The 22,799-nt window shown below is 54.6% G+C and overlaps 1 protein-coding gene across 1 annotated transcript in view; it reads left to right on the top strand.

Moving 5' to 3' along the window:
* IGSF21 (immunoglobin superfamily member 21) overlaps positions 1-22,799 on the top strand; it is a 239,462-nt gene that overhangs the window by 96,128 nt on the left and 120,535 nt on the right. Inside the window, exon 2 of the mRNA XM_047082457.1 lies at positions 10,255-10,367. Coding sequence (XP_046938413.1) covers positions 10,255-10,367 — 113 coding nt within the window. The remainder of the gene's footprint in view (positions 1-10,254; positions 10,368-22,799) is intronic.

The raw sequence follows: 22,799 nt of genomic DNA, 5'->3' as shown, positions 1-22,799 counted from the left end.
ACCTGAGGGGGTGTGGAAGGGGTGGTGGGTGGGTTCCACGGTGGCACAGACGCGGCGTGAGACTGATTGAGTTGGAGACGCGGAGAGACGCGAGATCATTAGGGAGCCGGTTGGCCATGACAGAGTCTGGACTTGATCCTGAATTGGAAGGCAATGGGGTAGGGAAATCGCGTGGCATTAGCCAGGGAGGTGGCATCGTCGTATTTGCATTTTAGAGACATCACTGAGACCCCAGGTGGGGCTGCGTTGGAGGGCCATGGCTGGAGGCTGTGCAGGGTCCTGGGGAGGACTTCTAGGGGCCTAAACCAAGGCAGGACTGGTGCGGGGCAGAGACCGTTTGGAGAGCTATTCAGCAGGAAGAATTGATCCATCTTTGAGACAGGTGAGCTGTTAACCTCTCCTCTTCGCTCAGAGGCTTTTCTTTTCTCAAAAGGCCCCCTCCGCCCTCTGCGCCACCCCTCACCCCGGTCCCTGGCTGGGAGCACCTGTTAGCCCAGCACGGAAGGTGTATTTCACGGAACCTTCCGTACCTGCCTGAAAGATCTGGTTGCAGTAATTGTTTTGCTGTAATAATATTTATTATGCTAGTAATTACGCGGCACAGGGAGCCCAGGGAGGCTGTCACCAGTGCCACGCTGTGGTATTTATCTTCATGAGGTGGGGTGACCTCTTTTCTTCATGAGTGGTGATGCACGGAGCTCCCGCTTTCACGTGGAGGTAAATCCCAGCGCCACAGAAAAGGGAGGGCGTCATCAGGAACTTATGTGACCCCGACCCCCGTGGTCGACCGCCCAGCAGGGTCTTAAATCCAGCTGGTGGGGCTGTTGCCAGCATCCGACTGTCTGCTCCGAGTCACGTCTTGGTGAGCCCAGGCTGATTCTCCCCAGGGAGAGGGGTCCTGGAGTCCCTGCCCGCCCACAGGGAGCTCCTGGTCCGATGGTCTGATTCCTCTCTAGCTACTTTGCCTCAAAAAGTGATGACTTCAGTGACACAAAACAGGCACTTCTGGGCCAAGGTGACTGTCCAGAGCTGGGATCGGGGGACTGTATGTCAGGGATGCGATAGAACAAATTCATCCATCTGGCCTCGGGTCTCTCGCCGTCCTGGAAGAGTTATCAGACACATTCCCCTGGCCTTCCTCGCATCCTCTGCTGGCTTTGAACTTGAACGTGGCCTCAGCTACCAGTCATCCTGCTGCCCCTTGTGGAGGTGTTGTGTCCTGCTGACCCAGCCCGGTGTCTGATCCCGCCGGCCTGGAGCAAAGCTTCTTGTGTCCTTCTGGACACCTGCCCCTCCTCCTCACCCCTGCTTTCCCCTTGCTTACCATTGGAGGGCAATGGGCAGGGGGCTCTGCAGGAGGGATAGCCAAAGAGTACTGGATTCAGAGTCAGAGGGCCGGCCTGCCACGCCAGCTTCTAGGTGATCACGAGGAAGTCATTCTGTATCGCAGAGCCTCTGTCTCCTCTCCTGTAAAATGGGGATGCTATCCCACAGGGTTGCTATGGTGACCAGTGAGATAATAATTACAGATATCCTTTGAAAACTGCCCAGCATCAATCACCTGTTTTTGCTCAGTTTGGGGCTCATTCAACACATATTTATTGAATTCCTATTAAAATGCCAGGAACGGTTCTAGTTTCTAGGGATAAAGTCGTGATCAAACACCACAAAGTCAAGGACTTTGGGCTGAGGCTCCTTTTACCACCTGCTAACACAACTGTGAGACCTGGACAGAATGGATGGACACCTATTTGAAAAATCTAGCACATAAATCCTTGCAGGCGGTTTGGGGAAGAAGCCTGGAATTTAAAGCACCCCTGAAAGAATGAGTATAAATACGTCCATAAGCCAGACTCTCATAAGGTAATCCTGAAAATGTCCAAGATACAAACTAAAGTCACAAAAGAACCGTGAAAGTCTCAGTTCACACGAGGCGACAATCAACAGGCCCCACTGATAAAATGGCACCTGGCTTGGAAGGTATCTGACAAGGACTTTAAAGTAGCTATTGTAAAAATGCTGGGACAGGCAATCACAAATGGTCTTGAAACAAGTATTAAAATAGAAAGTCTCAGCAAAGAAATAGAAGATATAAAGGAGAACCAGGCAGAAACTTTAGAACTGAAAAATACAATAACTAAAGTTAAAAAAAAAAAAAAAGAAACCTCACAGGATAGACTCAGTAGCAGGAATGAGATGACGGAGGAAAGCCTGTGAACTTGAAATAGATCAATAGAAATCATCCAATCTGAACACCAGGAAGAAAAGATTGAAATACACACACACGTGCACACACAAAATCTCTGCTCTCATGAAGCTTCCAACCTGGTTGGGTAAGGGGGTGGGAGAGGGGAAGATCAGTAGACAAACAAATAAATGTGTATCAGGCAGGAATAAATGTTTAAAAAAGAATGAAGCAGGGTAAGGAGCAAGAGAATGGCACGGATATGATTTTATATAAGAGAGCTGGGAAGGGCCTCTCCAAAGAGCAGAATGGAGGGATTGAGCCACGTGGGTGCCTGGGGAAAGATTGTTTGGGGAGGCGGGACCGGCAAGTGCAAAGGCCCTGAGGTAGGGATATGCTTGGAGTATTGAGGGGCGGGCAGAGGTCATTGTGCGGGGGGGGTGGAGGAATGAGGAAGAGAGTGAGGGGAGATGAAATCAAAAAGGGCAGAGGTGGGAGCAAGGATCCCAGTTGGGAGGCATTGCAGTAGACCAGCAACAAATTATGGTGACTGGGCCCAGGGGGTGGCAGCGGAGGGGTGAGGGAGTTGGATTCTGGATGCATTTTGTAGAGAATGCAGGCCTTGCCTGAGCCAAGGAAAAGTAGGGGGAAGCATCACTTCCGTTTGGTTCGTTTGAGGTGCCTGCAGACATCCAAGGGTGCGTTAGGCGGTAACGCAGGACCCTAGGTTCGGAGTTCCTAACCCACCTGCTGCAAGGTGCCCGGTCACCTCTGCTGGCAGGAAGGGACACGGGACACCAGCTCAGCACAGTGCCCCCAGGAGGAGTGGGACGCTGTTCAGAATGCACCAGTCACGCTGTCCCCTAACAGTGAGCCTGCTACTTCTGGCCGTCACCCCCCTCAAGTGGACGCACGCTATTTGCTGCTCTGGGGTCCTGCCGGATGGCGGTTCAGCAAGGGCCATTACGCGTGGATCCTGCTGCCTCTCCACGGCTCGTGCTGCCTATGCTCTTTGCTGTACCCACTGTGCGGCCTGCTGACTCGGCTGGCCTGCCTTACATCCTCCCGTGACCGATGGGGTGGCCACTCACCGCCCAGGGCTCATTTCTTCTGTTGGACAGAGTCCTCCTGCCTGACCTCCATGAGAGGCCCCTGGGTACTCTAAGGCGGCACCAGTGCCTGTCCGGGCAAATGTGGCCAGAGAGGCAGGTGCAGAAGGCACCTGAAGCTAGGTGACACAACCTGGCCCAGGCTGTGTCACACAAGGCCACCGGGAAGAGGTGCTGGCTCGAGAGCCCTCCTGAACACAGCACCCAATGTATGGAACAGTCCAGGGCATGGGCCAGAATTAATCTGTTCCTTCACCCAACAGAGACTCCTACGGAGGCACTGCTCCAGGCACATAGGTAACACGGCACCTGGTTACAGCCCGTGGCCTCACGTCGTGGTGACCATTCACCAACTACACCGTCACAAGTCCTGTTCCGTGATCTAAGCAGTAGGGGACAAGGGGTGTTTTGGGGACTGTGACAGCCTGGGGCGTCAGGAAAAGATTTCCCGAGGAGGTGAGATTTCCATTAATCCTGGAAAGATGGGTAGCAATTTCCCAAGCCAAGAGCGAGGGCTCAGGACAGAGGGGACCATCTGTGCTAGGACTCAGCAGTGAGGGACGGGGCTGCTCTTGAGGAAGAACAGAACGCAGAGGGGCCTGGACGGGGATTTTGAACTAGGCGTGTGCCAGATGTCCCCGAGAGGGTCCGCAACATTTCCTATGCGCCAATTCGAAGCTCTGAAGGTCCCTAAGAAAGCCAGAGGCGTGCCTTCTAGAGAAAGCAGCCTGGCTGCTGGTGGAGGATGCTAGAAGGGCATGAATGGATGCAGGAAGTCCAAGCCAGACCCCGACCTCACGCTACTCCGTTAACCACCAATGTCTGCTGAACCCCTATGGGATCGAGCACCAGGGACGAGTTAGCCTTTACTCTGCCAGTCCTCGAGTTGGTCAAGGGAGGTATGGTCGCCCTCGCTGTTGAACTAGGTAGGGAGAGGTTTAAGCGCTGCACCAGGCCAGCCATGGGCCATGGTGGAATTATAACTCACGTGACCACCTTGTTTTGGTTTCCCAGGGACTTTGTGGTTTGGTGCTAAAAGCCCTCGTCCCAGGAAAGTTCTCGACCTGGGCAGACTGAAACATCCACGTAGGTCACCCTGATATAACTTCTGTCTCTTTCCGCTGCATCAAGGCAGGCCTGCACCCCTTCCAGGGGGCCAGACGTGAGCCGGCCTTCTGGAAGCGTCCCCTCTGAGCTGGGAAAGGGGAGAGGAGGGGCGCTGGGATATCACAAGGCGAGTTACCGGACGCAGGAGCTATTCGTCATCGCCTCGTTGGGGAGGGCGCCTGGTGCCTACACATGGCCTGTGATTTTGCTAAACGTATCTTAACAGGAGCGGTATAAATGATGTCAGAGATAGAGGGGGAGAGTGATGGCCGCATTCGGGATAATGAACTGCTTAGTTAGGATGAATCCAGCTCCCCTCTTGATCCTGCTTCTTGATACTGTGCTCGGGGGCTCTCACGCAAAGGGCTGATGGGTGGCAAATTTAATGCCGAGAAAGACAGAGCTCTGTCTTTAGCCGGTGTCGGATTAATTGACAGATTCACTTCTCGGTGAAATGGTGTTGAGTTGTACCAGGAGCCAAGGTGGCAAGATTTGGGCTCGGTTAACATCCGACTTGGGGTTGATTGGAGCTGGAAGGCCTCCAAGATCCAGCTCCTCCCTCAGTTTGCAGACGAGGAAACTGAGGTACAGACAGAGGGACAGCCTGCCTGAGGTCGCAGAGCTGGTGGGCAGCACAGTGGAGACCAGAACTCAGGTCTTTTAGGCTCTTTTGACTGTGCTCCCTGCCTCCTGGCTGGTGGATGAGCCCCTCTTCCCCGACCCCTGCCTGCTCAGCCTTCCCTTCCCACCAGCCCGATTTGGGCCGTGGCGGCAGGGGCGAGGTGGGGAGGTGGGGAGGAGGGGTCCTGGCAGTAGGGGGCTTTCGCAGATCTCTTCTCGTTGCTTTTCTGTCCTCCGCCTTGGGAGAAGGGTGCCATGTGGGTCTCCTGGCTCCGGACCCGGTCATCTCTAAATCCTTTACTCCTTGACCAACTTCCAGATATCAGACCCCACTCCTCCCACCTTATCCGGGACCATCTTTCTTCAGCCAAACAGTGGGAAGTGAGAAGGAATGATGGTCCGGGAGGCCAAGAAGCATGGTGTCACCTCACCCTGTCGGGGGGCACCCGCCCTAGGTGGGCTGTGGGTGGTGAACAAAGCCCTAGAACCCTGTGATGATTCCCATCTCCACATTACACGTGGGGAGACTGAGTCCTGTGGGGGCCGCATAACTTGCCCAGGTCACTACTGACCGGTAGGGCAAGAAACTTGAACTGGATAACTGACTTCAACTTTGTTGGAGGCGTGTGGGCGGGAGAAGCAAGGAAAGTGAGGGAGGAACTTTCAGACAAAGAACCGATGTAAGGCATTCGGAAGGCGATGGAATCTTGTGGGACAGCAAGCGGAGAGATGTTAGCCGGATCTAAAGGAGGTCTTCTGTGCTTTCCTTTTGCCAAAACCTCCTTGACCATGAACCCTCCTGTGTGTGCCTGTGTCTGGGACGGTGAGTTCTCACCTGTGGTGCAGGTGCTGATCGGCACTGACCCGGTCCTCTCCTGGTACAGGTGTCAGAAAATTGCCTTGTCACCTGGCTCTCCCTCCCTGCCTAGCTAGCGACCCTCCCTCCAGACCTGAGGCTTAGAGCCCACAGTCACCTGAGGGCTCGTCCTGGCCTTGGACAGGAACCGTCTGGGAGCCTGCAGCTCGTTATGAGGCTCTGATGGCAAGCCTTGGAGGGAATGGGCCGTCCCCTCCGCCCAGCTTCCCTGATCCCAAGCCCAGGCCTCCCCGTTCGCAGTTTCTGTCGCTCCACGTTGGGTTCCCCGTGTGCCCTTCTGGCCCCTGCATTGGCCGTCCCGCCCCATCTGAGAGCCAGGCCTCTGTGAAGACACAGTCAATGGAGTGGCGAATCGGGGCTACCCTCCCCGAAACCCCACGTGACCTCAGCAGGTCACGTGACTCCGCTCCGGGTAGCCCCAGGAGGCAGGGGTAAGAGACTGGCCTCCAAAGGGGGCAGATCTGGGTCCCAGCCTTTTCTGCTTAGGTGGTGGTGTCACTGGACAAGGCCCTACCCGCCCCCCACCCCCACCCCCGCCCCACCAACCCCGAACCTCAGTTCCTTCTTTACGACAGAGAAATCCCCCGGGGCCGTGGCGGGATCGTCCCCACCTGCTCGTAAGAAAGCTCCAAAAGCAGCACTTGTCAGATCTCATTTTAATACTCTACTGATATTAATGGAGCTCGCATTCCAGAAGGAGAGGCAGATGTGCAAACAGACAATTACACTCCAGCGTGACACACGCAGCCAGCGCGGCATCTTATGTTGCACAGGTTGTTGCTAGAGCTGAATGGGGGCCAGAAAGCGCCACGGGCCCAGGGAGATTGTAGTCTCTGCGCGGTGGCCGGAGCCCCAGTGTGGCTAGGCTCGGCGCTGTCACCCCGCCCCCGCCCTCCGAGCAGGGGGTCCTGGGGAATGGGAGCCACAGTCCCTTCCGCTTCCGGTTAGAGACCTGTTCCTGGTGTTTGTTGCAAAGGGCTCTAGCAAGGCCAAGGCCAGGAGAGGGGAGGCAGGCGTGACTCGGGGGCTGCAGAGAAGGGGAGTGAGTGCCTCCCTAGCCATCTGTCTCACTTGTCTCCCCTCGGCCCCTACCCTGGTTCTAGTCTTGCAAGGTGCTGAATCAAAGATGGGCTCCCGGGGATACAATGTTATGAACAGATTTCCTACCCGGGCCCACCTTGAGTGAACACCCTGAGCGCACTCCAGCTTCAGGCCCTTTGCCCACGCGGCGTTCTCCATCCGGAACGCTTTCCCCCTAGAGACCTGCATGGCTCACACTTGCCTTTATTCTGGATCCCATCCGAGAGGCCTCCCGGGGCCACCCTGTCCAGAGGGGCCCCTGCCCCGCTCTCTGTTCCCTGGGGCCGCTTTACCCTGGTTTACCTTGAGTCATGGCATTTATCAGCACCGGCCGTATTTCCTTCCCCTCGTTCGCTTCTTTGTAGCCTCCTTTGCTGTAGCCTCAGCTCCTGGAGGGCAGGGCTTGTCTCTTCTCAGCACTGTATCTCTAGGGCCCGGAGCGGTGCCTGGTACTGAACAGATTCCCAATTTCTTTTCTTTTTCACGAATGAAGGCAAGACGCAAGAAGGGAAAAGAGAAAGGTCCTGAAGGAGAGAAGGGTGCTCCATTTTGTTTTAACGCAGTGCTGGGAATAGAAATCCTGTTGCCTGAAACATTTATCAGAAGCTCCCTGTTGTCTACACGCCCTGCGAAATGCTGTCTTAAGGTGTCAGAACCACCCCCCCCCCGGACCCAGGTGGCCCCCTTCGAAATCTCCTCTTCGGGAGTCCCACCCCCCCACCCCCTTCCCCCACTGCTGTGCAGAGGGCTCTTCCCTGCTCTCACCCTGCATGCCCCTGAGCCCTGTTGCCCCGGACACCGGCTATACCTCGCCGTGTGCCTGTCGCACGACCCCTGGTTAGCTGAGCTTCACGTGTTTCCCTCCATCCCCACCGATTCACACCTGTAATTCCGCCGGGGCTTGGCACCAAATGGCGACCCTGCAAGCTGGCACCTGTATCCCGCCCTGGCCTGCCTCACACGCACGCACCATCTGCACTCACCCCAGGCCGGCTGCGAGATTCACCCATCCAAGAACGTGTCCTTCCCACCTCCTTGCGGTGGGAGGGGGGCCCTTCTCTGCTCTTGAACTCCCCAGCCATCTGGCTCGTCGTTTCAAAGGTGAGAGCCCCCCCAAGGAGGGCAGCCACGCTGGAAAGGTGAGCCCAGGGGTCGGCCCCGGCCAGGGAGCGATCAGCGGACAGGATCGGGTCCTAGACTCCTGTCTCGGCCCCCTAGCAGCATCTCCCACTCCTCCCCTGTGCTGGGTGGGAAGGGTCTGCCGACCCTTTCCTCTCCTTCCTCATCATTAGAGAGGCTGTGTGGATAGCATGGCGGTCAGAATGGAGGAGACGGTGGGGCTTGAGTCCCAGCTCTGTTGCTTAGAGCTGCGGGATCTCGGTAGGTTACTTTGCCTCTCTGTTTCCCTTCGGAAAGTGGGAGGAATGCGGGCTCTTCTCTCTTGGGAATTCCATGACAGCCTGTTGAGTGAAGGCGTGTTGTGCACTTAGCCTGGAGCCTGTCTCAGAGTAGGTGCTGTGGAAATGTGACCCGTTATTATTTCCAGCTTGCCCAGAGTCCTCTCTGTCGTGGGCCTTCCGCCTCCTGAGGGCAGCCTCCTTGTTTGTCGTGGTTTGGGACCCAGCTGGGCTTGGGGACTTCCCCGATTGTCCAGGCCGGGAAGGCTTCCTTCCCCCTCCTTTCACAGCCCCCACTGTCACCCGCCCACTGAGTGTGACCGTGTTGTGAAACTGTCCCCAAACTGTGCGCGCCTAGAGGACAGGGCACTACTAGAACCACCCTGCTTCCTGGATCACGGTCCGAGCAAGTGGGAGCAAACTTTGGGGCTGAATGAATGAGGAAGGGGGGGGCATTGATCCTTCCAGTTGGTTCCAGTCACTGCTCGCAAGGACCACGCAAGCTCCGTGGGGCTTCCTGGGAGCCTGACCTCCAGCCTGAGGTTGAGGCTACCTAGAGGTGAGCCCCCTGCCTTACTCCTCACCCTGGCCATTGGGACCTGACGCCTGGTGCCACGCAGGTCAATTCTGACTCCAGCTTCCCCATCGATCCTGTGGAGGTCGATTCTTATTTCTTCCCGCCCCCCCCCCCCGCACCCCCCGGCCCCCCGGGAGTGTTGTAACCATTAAGCTGCAGGCAGGGGTCAGGTCCCTGGGCTCGATCCGCTCAGGTTGCCTGCACAATTGAAATCCCTGAACCCATCCTGGCTAGTTTTCTCATTAAGACAATTGGACTGGATTGATCCATTAGATCAATGGCCGGCATCAGCCGGCAGGAAGCCAATCAGAGGGGCCAGGGCAATCGGGCCCGAGAATGAGGCCCCCTGGCGAGCTGGAATGGGGCTTGGCCCTTGGGGATGGGGCTCTGGGAGGCAGCGGAGAGGGCCAGAGGCCTCCCCGAGCCGGACTTTGGTGTGGAGACAGGAGTGTTCCCCAGGGTGTGGCTACCAGGTTAAGAGTCCTAGCTTCTGGGGCTCCAGGGGCAGCTGGTGGGCGAGACACATCACCTGGTGCTTGCAGAGGATTGGACTCCTTCCCAGGGTGGTCAGCTCATAACCACCCCTCCCTACCATGGCCTCCAGGGGGGTACTAACTCTCCCCTTGGATGGCAAAGTGTGTGAGATGGGAGATTTGGCAGGGGGTGGGGGAGATCTGGGGGTTCAGGAAGCAAACAGAAGTTCCTCAGGGAGCTCTTCCCCTTTCATCAGGAGTGATTTGGTTCGAAGGCTGGGAATGGAGGGATCCGGGCACCTCGGGCACCATGTCCCAGTGTGGGTTCCATGGAACCCTGACTGCACAGGAGGCTGAGGACTTCAGGGATGGCTAAGAGACACGTAGTCAAATAGGTTTGGAAATGCTGGGTTAGATGCTTCTCGGCGGGCTCGTTTCCCATGAGACTTAACTGGCTAATGCATATCAAGACCCTGCAAAAGGGGGAAAGAGGTATAGTGGTTGACCACAGGACCTTTTCTCCGGGCATCTTGTAGAAGTCCATTGAGGCATTACCTCCAGCTGCCGGCAGGTCCTACTTTCAAGGGAAAATTGATCCCAAGAAGTGTTTCAGGACTAGAGGGATCCACAGGCTCTCAGGACGGAGACACCAATGACAAAGAAGAAGAGAGCAATGACCTCCATTCAGGCCGGGCGGGTACCAATCACACAGGCTCCAGTGTGAACAGCACCCCTGCAGACGGGTCAGCTCCCTCCCCCCCTCCCCGGTCAGCCCAGCCCTTCCAATCCTCCCATGCCCTCACCTCCCCTTTCTTCCTTTTCCTGTAGGCTACCTGACTGTCAACATTGAACCTCTCCCACCCGTGGTGGCTGGTGATGCCGTGACCTTGAAGTGTAACTTCAAGACAGATGGTCGCATGCGTGAGATCGTGTGGTACCGGGTAAGTGATCACAGTTGCCCCCACTATACCACCGCCAGGACTGAAGGTAGAGTCCCCAGAGCCCCTCTGGAGACCCTTACAGGCTTGGCCATGTCCTCAGTCCTAATGCAGCCCCGTGTCGTCCTGTGCCCTCTGCCAGGCTCCCATCCTCTGCCCGAACCCTCCTGCAAGACCACTTTGTTCAGCCTTCTCTTTTGTCCTCAGGAACTATCTCGTTCTGGTCTCCTTTGTGTCCCCAATTTGCCCCTTTGCTCAGGAGACCCCAGCAGTACCAAGTATGAGTTAGTAAGAACACTGCTGTGTAACAACCAAGAAACGTCGGAGGTTGGGATTTCAGGCTGGGGGCTTTGGGTAATCCTCTTGGCGGAGGAATGACAAAAGCAGCATGGCATCCTGCCCTCTTAAGACAAATTACAGAGATGGTCTGCCTTCTAATTCAATTACGTATGGGACTATCCTGGTGACTGGCACCTGATCTGGGTCTGAGAAGGGGTGCCGTTAGAGACACAGAGAAGCCCACTGGTCCAGGGCCCAGCTGCTGGCAACAGAAGGACCCGCTCTGGGTGTTGGGCACAAGTGTTGGCCTTTCCAGCCACCGATAGGAACCTTCTCGTGTCTGGACGGGGCATTCCAGCCCGGTGTCCCTTGGCCACCGGGGAGTCAGGGCTGGCCGGGCTCCGGAGAAGGTCCACTGGGAATTGATGTTCCTGCAATGCCACACTCAGGGTTGCACAGAGCAAAGTACCGCCATCTTGGGACCAGGTTAGGCAGAGAACTCCCCTTCCGTGATCTAAAACAGGCTTTGGCAACACTTTTCGGTGAGGTCCAGATAGTAAATATTTTCCTCTCTGGGGACCGTATGGTCTCTGTCACAACTACTCGGCTCTGCTGTGCTAGTGTGAAAACAGCCACAGACAACGTGGCGATGGAAGGGCATGGCGGGGTTCCAAGAAATCTTTATGCATGGACACTCAGACTTGAATTTCATGTAATTTTTATATGTCACAAAATACTCTTCTTTTTTATTTTTGTCACCCATTAAGAGAGGTAAAAAGAAAAAGAAAAAACCATTCTCGGTTCATGGGCTGTACAGAAACAGGCTGTAGGCTGATTGGGTCCACCGGCCGTGGTCCACCAACTCCCGATCTAAAGCCACACTTCTTTAACCTCTGTCTGCAGCATTGCCCTTAGAGCTGACGGAGTGGGGGCTGGACAGAGCTGATGGGGGGGAGGGGGGCAGGTGGCACGGGCAGTTTGATAATCACGCATCTAGAACTGGTTCCTTTGCCCCTTTACACCCCTTTACACGGTGCGGTGCTTGGAAACCCTGTGTTCGAGGATCCCGCTGGGGCACACTCACCATTCAATGCCCTGACCCAGAACTCCGCTCCTCAATCTCCTTCTTGCTCTCGCGCCAGTCTTTGGTGGGACCCTCCTGTCCTTGCTCTTCCTTCTTGCAGTCTTGGTCTTTGATTCCTCACTTGCTGGTCGCTGCTGTCTTGTTGACTCTGCCTTGGGCTCCTTTTAACCAAGATCATTGTTCTCCAAGGTCGCCCCTCCCACTTAAAATTGCCCCTAGCCGCCCCCCCCCCCCACTAAGCTCTCCAGGCAGCCTGGGCCCCACAGGTGTGAACCTGATGCTCTCGACACCCCTGGGGGCCCCAGCTTTAGATAAGATTTCCATCCCGGATAGATCAACAGGCCTAGAGAAAGTCAAGGCATATGTTAAATAGTGCCATGAACTGAATCACTAAGAGGCGTATTTACATGATATGGGAGCTGCTTGGCTGACACACACAGCCAGCATCTCATTAGCACCTGGCAGAAGGACTGTGCTAAATTAACTGCAGCTCACTGCTAACGATGGGACTGTCTCTCCCCCAACCATCCGTAGATGGGATCGGAATGAGGGGACGTGAAAGACCCGCCCGGCTGGCGGAGAGAAACGCGGAGACCCGATGGGACCGCTTAACGGAGGTGAAGGGGGGAGGGAGCTTGCAGACAGTGGACGACACCTCATTGTCTCCCCAGCCCTCGAAGCAACCATCCTCACTCTTGTTTGAAATGGAATTTTTCTGCGTCGGTGGTGAAAGTCTGCCTGCAGAGGTGGCTGCCGACGTGGGGACAGCACGAAGGCCAGGGCCAGGTGTAGGAAACCGGGCGCGGGCTTCCACGTGGCTCCGCGCTATGTTCTCTGAAGATGAGGGAGACAGGGGCTTTCCCTTCCCGTCTCTGCACCCCCCCCCACCGTGCTGGGACTCCCCCGTCGCCACCGCCCCCATCTCTCCCCCCCCCCGCCACCACCCCCCAGACTGCGATCACGTTGATTGTCTTAAGAATCAGTTACATCTCTTATGGTGGCGGGCCCTGTGTGCTGGGCTATGGTAGGCTGCACTAATGAATTTATTTTCCTTCATTTCACATCCTTTGACTCGGTGCCTCTGGAGTGGGGAGGGTATATGCAGATGTATGCAAATCACATGCAAATTGCCCACTGGAGCCAACTGTTTGGGCCCTTGTGATTCTGTAGCTGGATTGAGGTAGCAGGCTCAGCTGACTCGGAACTCTCCTTGGGACCAGGGGAGCCCCGCATGCCCTGTCTGTGATGGTGAGGATGGGGGCAGAGGCCGGTGGCAGGGCAAGGGGGTGGGGTGGGGTGGGTGGGGACAGTTCCAGGGAACTGGCTCCATGCTTCCAGTTCTCTCTGCCTGTTGCCACTCTGGCCTTCCCTCACCGATCGCCTCTTTTCCCAGGGAGCCAGCTGAATGGAGAGAGATAAGAGCTTACCGAGATGGGGGCTGCAGAAGCCAAGGCTCCTTATGCGGGGTGGGGCTTCTGGGGGACGTGAAAGAAACAGCAATGGGAGCCCCGCTCTCCTTCTCCAGTCAGAATCCACCCCCCTCCAGACAAGTCCCTACATCTCTATTCTCCCGCCTCCATTTCCCGGCAGCTCCTGCCCCCCACCCCCCACCAAGCAGGGAGCTGCCCAGCGTTGTTTGTTTTCTGTACGTCTGTTTGCTTCCCCAGCTTCCTTTGCCCATCCTCTGTGAATGAGCTTACAGAGCCCGGCTTGGAAGGAAATGAATAGATTACACAGGCCCAGCCAGGGCCGTGTCTCCAATCTCTTTAGAAGGGAAAAGCAGGGCATTGTGATGAGGCCACCACTGCCCGCTCAGCCCAGTGGGCACAAAATGGCCCAAGACCTGTGAAGCCCAGCAGCCTCCCCTCTGGTCCTAAAGACATTATCTTAGCAATGGAATCATCCTGAGCTTTCGGAAATGGAACGAATGGGTTGGATTCTTTGGGTAGATTGGCAGAGCTGATGACGTTGCCTGAAGCAAAAGGGATCACTCCCTTGGGGTTCGCAAGCTCTCTGGCTGGACATTGGGGAAGATCTTGCCATGTGGATGTCTCAGGCATGGGGTGGGGGCAGGGGAGAGGAGGAGGGGGCCAGGGCCTGCAGCTTGGACACTATGCCCCATAATCTTCCCAGTTCATAGCCGGGGGGAAATGCCGAAACTATAGAACAGATTCAAAAAAATATATGTGATCAGATCCCCAGGCTATTCAATATGGCAGCCATGGCTAGTCACATGTGGCTATTCAATCTGAATTAAGTTAAATTCAAATCAAATTAAAAATTCATTTCCTCATTCAGACTAGCCCTATTTCAAGAGCTCACTAGCCACATGCAGTTGGTGGCTACCATGCTGGACAGAGCAGGTATGGAACATTCCCATCATCACAGGAAGTTCTATTGGATATCCACTATGGCTATTTGCAGTTTTTTCTGAGGCTTCTGGAATATACTGTGCTTTCCCGGCAAGGGAAAAGCCACTGCTCACGGGGCCAGTTTTCCAGGCAAACTTGCTCTAAAGTGAATTTCAGAAAAATGAATTTTATTTGTTCTGTAACCTGCCATCATTAGATTGTGGAGGGATGGTTGGAGGGTTGGAGGGTTGGGAAGAGGGACCATCATTCTCAAAAGACCTCTTTGAAAACAAAGAGAAGGTGTCACGAAGGTCATCAGGCACCTGACTGGGTTTCCTAGCTGTCTATAAAAGCCCTGTCCAACGTTAGGATGCCTCACAGCCCTTCTCCCCATCCCCTCATGCTTTCCCCACTTTTTCATGGCTTCCTCTCCCAGATTTGAGTTTCCCAGGCTCCGTCTCTGCAGCTCATGCTTTTTTTCCCCAGAAATATTCAGTGGCTAATAGAGCAGGGGTGCGATTTCATAGTTGGACAGTAGGGGGCTGTCATCTAAAAAGCAAACTACCCTAGTACTAAAGTCAGGACTTGGTTCCAGAAAAAAAAATGATTGATAATTTCCTCTACTTAATCATTTTTATCCATTTACATCTATAACTGGGGACTCATTTAATAATGCTGCTAATTCTAATCTGAGTGGCTTATTAGCCAATAATATTTATTGAGTCTTCACTACGTGCCAGGCACTGCATACGTGACCACATTTCATTTTCACGCTGGCATTGTGAGGTCGGGTCTATTGTTGTGCCTGTTCTTCAGACGAGGAACCTGAAGGCCGTCCATGGAGACCACGTCTCCGCTCATGTCACCCTCCCTGACTTCTGCAGAAAGTTCTAGACGCTCCCTCCTCCATGATTCCTCTTTTCGGGTCTACACCCCAGCTCTTACCTCTCTGTGCCAAAGCACCCATCTGTCCACCGGACTGCGAGCATCTCAAGTACAAAGGCCACGCCTTTTCCCCCCACTGTATCCGTAAATGTTTGTTACGTGCACAAGTGATAGAGCTGTGAATACAAAGGCGTGTGCACGTTTTGATAGACCGTGCCACGTGGCCCACTTCTGTTTCAGGTGGGCGTATGTGTGCGGCCGACGGTATCTGTTGGCAGGGGAGTGTGAGTCATTGTATGCTCAGGGGGCTTTGTGGATGTGGGAAAAAAGGAACATTTCTTATTAAGGAATACTGTCTAAACTCATTTAGTTGGAGGTCAGCTGCCCAGCAGGCAAAGCCAAAGGTCTGTTTATATCATAGAAATCCATTAAACAGCCACAGAGAATCATGGGAGCTTAGCCTTTCACAAGTTTTTATCATCTCTCCTTTGTTTTGTCCCTTTCTGTCACAATCTGTTCCCAAGAGCTGCGCTGGGCCCAGGTTACAAGGCCACAGAAAAGAGAGCCACGGAGCAAGATAGAGAAGGAGATTGGTCAATAGTGATAACGCACCGCTTTCAGGAACCCCGTATCTCACTTCTGTCACCTTGTGGGGAGCGTGTGCCTGGGTGTTTGCTTTGTGGTATGAATGCCTCCTCAATGATGCTACCTGGCTGGGGCGAGCTCCCACCCCGGGGCCTTGCTCGATGCCTCCGGGGTAGGGGTGTGGCTGCTCTGGACCATGAGACTGGGAAGGGTAAGGTAGGAAGATAGAGGGCTGAGGCGTCAGGATACGCGCATATGAGTTCAGGATATGTGTCAGGGCAGTGACCTAACCTTTCTGCGTTCTAGAAACCTCATGTGGAATTGGGCATGCAAACCCCTACGTTGTAGGCTTCAATGAGATGATGTCTGCAACCAAACAAGCCCAGGGCTTGGCTCTGTTGTGGCACCTGTTCAATCAATGGTGGCCGTTGTCCTCCCATGTCTCTTGGTAGCTTAAGGGATAAGGGATCGAGGAAGGAAAGTCATAAAATGAGGGTGGCAGGTCTTTTCAGAAGATCACCAAGGATCATCGGATTCCTTGAATTCCATCCTACCACCTACAGTCTCCAGGCAGACAGGCAGAGACAATGTAAAATGGTACACTCTTTGTTTCTGTGCAGTTATGCTGACAAACTCGCTGGATTTCAGCTCTTGGAAATTGTCATCACATAGCTAAGCCCTTTCAATGGATCTTAGCTCTTCTCTCCCTGAAGCAAAGAGTTATTTCAAAAGGGTATTACTGGCATTGGCTCTCTCCTAGTGTAAGTCCTTGACGACGTTTTGTTGTCCGAAACCAAAATAGAAAGTGATAATCTTAAGGGGACATAACAGTCCAATGATACCAGCAAGGGCAAGAAGGCAGGTGCACTCTTGGTGATGGGTAGAGGAGGACCTAAGTCCTGGAGGAGTGGGCTGGACCACCCCTCGGGCCCCTCTGGCCTGGAGCCAACCTGGCTCTTCCTTGTTCCCGCCCTGGACCCACAACTTGATATTACAGCTCCTGAATCTGGACGAGGAAGGGAGTAAGAAAAGCAAGACCCGTTCTTCACAGAGCCGGAGCCAAGCTGGTCCGAACTGCCTTGTTTAGGCCCCCCTCCCTCGCCCCTGGCCTTCCAGAGGGACAGGCTGTCTCTGATGAAGAATGCCCCGTGCCCTATCTCGTCACCCCTGTTGCGTAAGTGGAAGGAGGGCCTGCCAAAGGACAGCTGATTATAGAACAACTCTAATCACCCATAAAGAGGAAGTCAGAACACATTTCCAAGTCTAGTCCCATTGCAATCCTTTTATTCCACCCTCAGGAACAGGTTGAATCCATCCCAGACCCTTTTCCCCCAAAGCTCAGGCTTCTGGGGGTGGAGTGATGGAGAAACCGTAAGCTCCCCCTAGAGGTAAGAGTGTGAATTGCAGTTATTGCGGCCCCTAAGCCCAGGTCTTCAATGATGGCTTGGCTCTAAAAGGGGCAGGGGTTGCCCACTCTAGCATCTTGTAATGCCCTTGGCCCAGCCAGGGACCATGTCCTGGTGCACGGTAAACTCTGATAGGAGCTAGCTGCCCCATTCAGTCATTCGACACTAATTCAGCATGTAGTTACTAAGCAGGATGGTCTTAGGCACTGGGCGTGCATCAGGGAACAGGGCAGCAAGATCCCGAACGCCTGTGGTTTAGCTTAGAGGCAGGGGGAGGTAAAAAGATAAACGAACAGGAAAAACGGCAGGTAGTGATAAGGGCAGTGCATATAATGAAAATAATCTGGCGGGGTAGAATGGGATTGGGTGGTCAGGAAAAGGTTCATTTAAGCTGAGACCTCCAAGGCAACAAGGAACCCGCCTTGCTAAGGGATGGAGGTGGAACATTCCAGGCAGAGAGAAGAGAACATGCGTTGGTGACAAGCTTCGCGCGTTCAAGGGACAGAAAGCGAGTCCACCGAGGGGCTGGAATGCAGCCGGTTGTGGGGAGTTAAGAGACAAGGTGTGACAGATAGACGGGCAGGACCACTGACGCCAGGCCATGTGCTCCAGGGCGCTGGGTCTGGAGTTAATTCCAAGGGCAGCTTTGGAGGGTTTGGAGCAGGAAAGTAACGGGACCTGATTCACTTTATTGAAAGGTCACTTCTGGGTGGAGGATGGGTTTGTAGGGGAGCAAGACTGGAATCAGAGGGGCCACGCGGAGGTTGTTACAGAGGTGACAGCAGTGGAGACGGTGGGAAGGAATGGAGTTCTTCCATAAACTGCAGGTGGAATCTAATGGGCTTGCTAACGTGTTGACGGGAGGGAGGCAAGGAGCATTTGGGGTGACTCCCGGTTTTCAGGCTCCAGCAGCTGGGGCGGGGGGGAGTGGTGCTATTTCCTGAGGCCAGAAGGACGGGAGGGGAGGAGAAGGCTGGAAGGGATTCTCTGTCACTTGTGTTAAGTTACAAGTGCCCCTAACGTGGGGCTGGAGTTGTCCAAGCAGCTGCTGGGGCTACAAGTCTGGGGTTCTGGACTGAGGTCAGGACTGGAGATTTATACTTGGGGGGGGTGGCGTCAGATATGAACGGTGGGCCTGGGTGAGATGACAGGCAGAAGGGGAGGGGGGACGGGCAAGAGAAGAGCACACAGTGCTGGGTCCTGGGGAGCTCAAAATTTAGAGAAAAGCAGACTAGGGAAGAGGCTGGAAGGAGCAGCTGGCAAGATGTGAAGAAAGCCAGGCGAGTGGATGTCCCAGATCCCAAGGGAGAAGAGCCAGCTGTGTCCCATGCTGCAGCAAGATGACTTAGGACAGGAACAGAGAAATGACCATGGATTTGCAACATGGAGCCCACTGGGAGCCTGGAAAAGAGCAGTCTCCTTGGAGTTAGTGGGGCAGAAGCCTGCCGGGAGTGGGCTGAAGGAAGCACTGAGGCTAGCTGTGGCACGCCTCGAGGTTTCAACCATTCAGGGGATTTGACCTTGACCTTCTGGACAAACCTTTGCAGTAACATAAAGACAATTGCTTCTATCTGGTCCCTCTCCGTCTGTGTGTCTTTCATAAGCTACCAGCTACATTATCTATTCCAAACTTGCCGAGCCTTGCAATCCAGACTTGCTCTCCTCCCAGAATGTTTGGGGGATCCTGGAGGAACTCGGCGGTGCGTTCGGCGTTTGGGGGAGAGATCCCAGCTCTACCAACTGATTAACTCAGTGGCCTTGAGGTGAAAGCCGTTCACAAAACCTCCCTGAGGCTCTGCTCCGTGCTGGGCACGATACTCTGGGCTGGAGAGAGAAAGGGTGAGGTGGACCCGCTTCCCCCGAGGGGAGAGCTTCGGGTCCAGCTTCATTAAGTTGTAAAGATCTGTTTCCTCCTCTGGCCAATAGGCTTGCTCGCCTTCCCCCCCAGCATCTCACAGGGATTTGTGTGAAACAAACAAGCCAGTTTCCTTCACCCACGGAGCAGGGAAATAGGGCTGCACTTAGCTTACTAAATCCTCTCTTTCCGCCTGGCCAAGCCTTACTCATTCTTTCCTCTGTGAGGCCTCTGACCTCGCCTACCAGGATAGAATTAAGAGATCCTCCTGCGAAGTTCCATAGCATTTTGTACGCACTTCCATTAGAGAGGTATCACTTGGTATTTTAGTTATTCATCCGGCCTTTGCGTCTGTTGCTGAGTTTTATTTATCTGCTTCTCCAGTAGGCGCTGTGGTGCTGGCCGACTCCGGGCCAGCGTCCTTATGTGGGATCTTTGGATCCCTATGGAGGAGGTAGATGAGCTTCTGGGGCTTCTACTTGAAACCCCAGAAAGTATGCCTAAAATGTGATGTGCGTTTTGGGTGGGGGGGGGGAAGGAAAGGGGTTGAATATTCTCAAAGGGGTCTGTGCCATCGCCCTGTGACCACAGTAGCAGGTGTCTAGGTGCTCGTGAGTGTAAATGAGCAGGGCGTCATTATCTCCACCCTTGGGTCATCAGGGCCGCCACTCAGGGTGGATCTAGGAGACCAAGGGGCTCCAAGGGTGCGTCAAAGAGCCCGTGATCCACGAGCTTTCCGGGGACCTGGCGGGAAGAGGGAGCTGTACGTAGTCAAGCTTATATGGGAAGGGCATCGGGCGGGTGGGCTCAGCCCAGACGCCACAGGACAGTCAGCCTGGACGTGTGCATAGATGCCCTCGGGTGGGAGAAGGAGGTGAGGATGCAAGAAAGGAAAGGCTGGCCTTGGCAATAGATCGCTGTTCTCCCTGGCACAAGGGAAGGTGTTTTGACCAGAGAAATCCATCCTCTTTGGGGGATTAAGATCAGGTTTCTGATACTGGCAACGAGACCGAGTTCTCTGCCTGGAGACTTTCATACAAGACTGATAAGGGCGTTTGGCTCCCAAAGTGTCGAGAGGGACCCCCAAATGACAAGACATTCTACTGGGCCACATTTGGACCCCTCCCCCCCCCCCCGGAATAAACTCTCGCATTGGATGGACATGAAAGATACAGTAGACTGGCAGGTCCAAGGTGAACGTTTTGATGACTTAGCTCGGTCTGGGGAGTTTGCCCCTGCTTACCAAGTGCACAGAAGAGAAAAGAGGGGGATTCCGGGACCAAACATCCTGCTGTGTGACCTTGAGAAAACCAGTTTCCCTCTCTGAGCCTCAGGATCTTCATCAGTAAAATAAAAGGGTCAAAGTGAGATGTGGATAGAATGTGTTCCCCCTTCCCCGCCTTGCAACCAGCCTCTCTCCTTCCCCCAGGGGACCCTAGGCTGGGGGAAGAGGCTGGCATTTCTTGCTCGGGGTGCTCTCAAGGTGAGGCTGGGACACTCTTGCTCAGAGGTGGAGAGGCCCCGACCTGCTGTCGGGCCTCTGAGCCTGTGGACGCTGGGTGCTATATTGGGCCCAGAGTGTGATTTCCAGCAGGCTTGGCGTGACTTAGCCCTGCTGGGTTTAAGTGACAAGGGGCTGACTTAACTTGTCACAGAAGGATTAAAGGTAAACTTGTGCTCCCGCCCGCCGTTGAAAGAAAGTAATGTGACTGAAATGAGGGATGTTTCCGAGAATACCAGCCCGGGGTCCTCCTCCCCTTCAAGTCCTTCCTTCTCCTCCTCGGCCCATCTCCTAGTTGGATGTGTCAGGCTCGTGTGAAGGGCCACTGTGCCCTCTTACCAGGGGACTCAGAGACACCCGTGGGCAATCAGACAGTCTCTCTGTTGCAGGCAGGCACAGCCCGACACTTTTCTAGAATGCACAGCCCATCACCGATCATACGATCATACATGACTGCACTCCCACCTCTGACCCCGCCCTTTACGAGAGCGTCCCATCACCTTAAGGATCACGTTCAAGGTCACTGGCCCAGCCTACTAGGTCCTTCGTGATTCAAGCTGTGTTAGCTGATTTCTACAGCATTGCTTCCTACCGAGTTCCCATCGCTCCCATCCTAAGGCCCAGCGCTCCCATCTTAAGGCCCATTTGCAGTTTCTGGAATGTGCGGACGCTCTCTCCCACCGCCGTGCCCATGCACGTGCTGCATTGCCCTCTGCCTGCGCCATCTGGCAAACTGCACTTGCCTTTGAAGGTCAGCTACAAGGTCATTCCCAGCAACCTCCCTCCCCCCAGTCCGTTTTCCCCTTCCAGCTGCTTCCCCATTCAGTCACCGTGACCAGGCTGAGTTAGAGTCTCGTGATGCTCTCTACATGCCGAGAAGCCTCCCTCGTGACTTAACGCGCTGGACTCATGTGTTCATCGATGGGGCAGATATTTCTTGGACACCTTGTGCCAAGCACTGGGAATAGAGCGCCGAGTAAGAACAACATAGCCTTGTCTGTATGACGCTTGCAGCTAAGCAGGGCAATGGCTAGTACATGAAAGGTCATCAAATAAATGCTTGGACACTGTGGTAACTGCCCCCCAAAAGGACTGGCATCTGCTAGCCGAGAGTTCTCAATGGGGTGATTAATTATAATAGTGGAATGTCTTTCTCCCAGAATGGAACCCCTTGTTGGTAAGGATCCAGTGTCCTTTGTCTTTGTGTCTGAGCACATAACCTAGACAGTGAATAAATGAGTGAGTGAGTGAGTGAGTGAGTGAATGAATGAATGAACGAACAGTTTATGTGGCTCTGAGGGACAAAAGGTAAACTCTTAGTGGATGAGCTAACAGATTTTCTCACAATTAGAGCTTATCAATTTTGGATGGGGTGTCTTGGGGACTGGAGCGTCCCCCAGGCCTGGAAGCGTCTAAGCAAATGTTAGAATGGTCACCGGTCAGAAATGCAGTACAAAGGATTTCTGGGCTTCCTGTGGCCCAAGTGAGCACAGAGCAGGGTGATGCCGTTCACTCCAGCTCTGGAATATTCTGTGCTGTGTCAAGTCCAGCTGCCCAGCAGTGACATCATGACGAGGTAGGGATGGAGCATCCGCATCAAGGGTGGGGCGCCAGCTTTCCAGAAAGTTCTAGATTCCCCAGGAGAGCCGTGGATTGTGGGTGTTCTGAGAATCACACTGGTGTGGGTGCCCCACCCTTAAGTGAACCTTCAAAGGGGACGAAATGGCAGACCCCTAGGAGCCAAGAAGAGGCGAGAACCTGAAGGAAATTGGTAAGATTGGATCCAGAAGGCCACTCTGCAGCCAAAGGCCCTTGAAGACACGCCTGTGTCCGTGTTCCCCTGCTTGAAACACATCAAGGAAGCATCCCTGTTGTTCTCAGGATGGAAACCAGAATCCCTGCTGTCACCGTAAGCTGTGGCCCCTGCATCCTCTGCAGGCTCACATCTTTGGGCATTCAGAGACTCAGGGAGCCTTGGGGGAGGGCAGGACGGACCCTGCAGCCCGAACACCATCATTCTCCTTTCGGAGCTGGGGTCCTGACGCTAGGCTGCGTAGCCATTGTGCGACCGAAGAATGGCCGGTCACGCTCCGAACCCGGCCATCTGACTCCAAGAGCAATGCCTTCTGGAAGGCTCCACAGAAGGCAGAAATGCCATACTGCTGGGTGGGAGGGACTTCCCCAGAGTGACAGGTGACCTGAGGGCTGGACCCTCGGAAGGGCTGACCCCCTGTGGCACAGGGCAAGGCGTGTGAGGGCCGTTCAGAGTCACCTCACTGAATGCCCATAGAAACCACTGGATGCGGGTACTATTGTCCACTTTAGCGCTGAGGACACTGAGGCTCAGGGATGTTAAGTAACTGGCCCCCGGCCTCCCAGACGGTAAGGTGGAGCGGGTTCATATACCAGCTTGTCTGACTTCCCCTACTGCCCAGCCCTCTCGGCGCCAGGGCTGGTCCACGGGACTGACGGGGGCCGTGTGGATCCCC

Source organism: Lynx rufus, unplaced genomic scaffold (genome assembly GCF_022079265.1).
Source record: "Lynx rufus isolate CCGP_SWC_20201006 ecotype Redwood Valley unplaced genomic scaffold, mLynRuf1.p SCAF_2, whole genome shotgun sequence".
NCBI classification, from domain to species: domain Eukaryota; kingdom Metazoa; phylum Chordata; class Mammalia; order Carnivora; family Felidae; genus Lynx; species Lynx rufus.
Note: the sequence above shows the minus strand (reverse complement) of the source record. Positions and strands in the feature narration are given on the sequence as shown.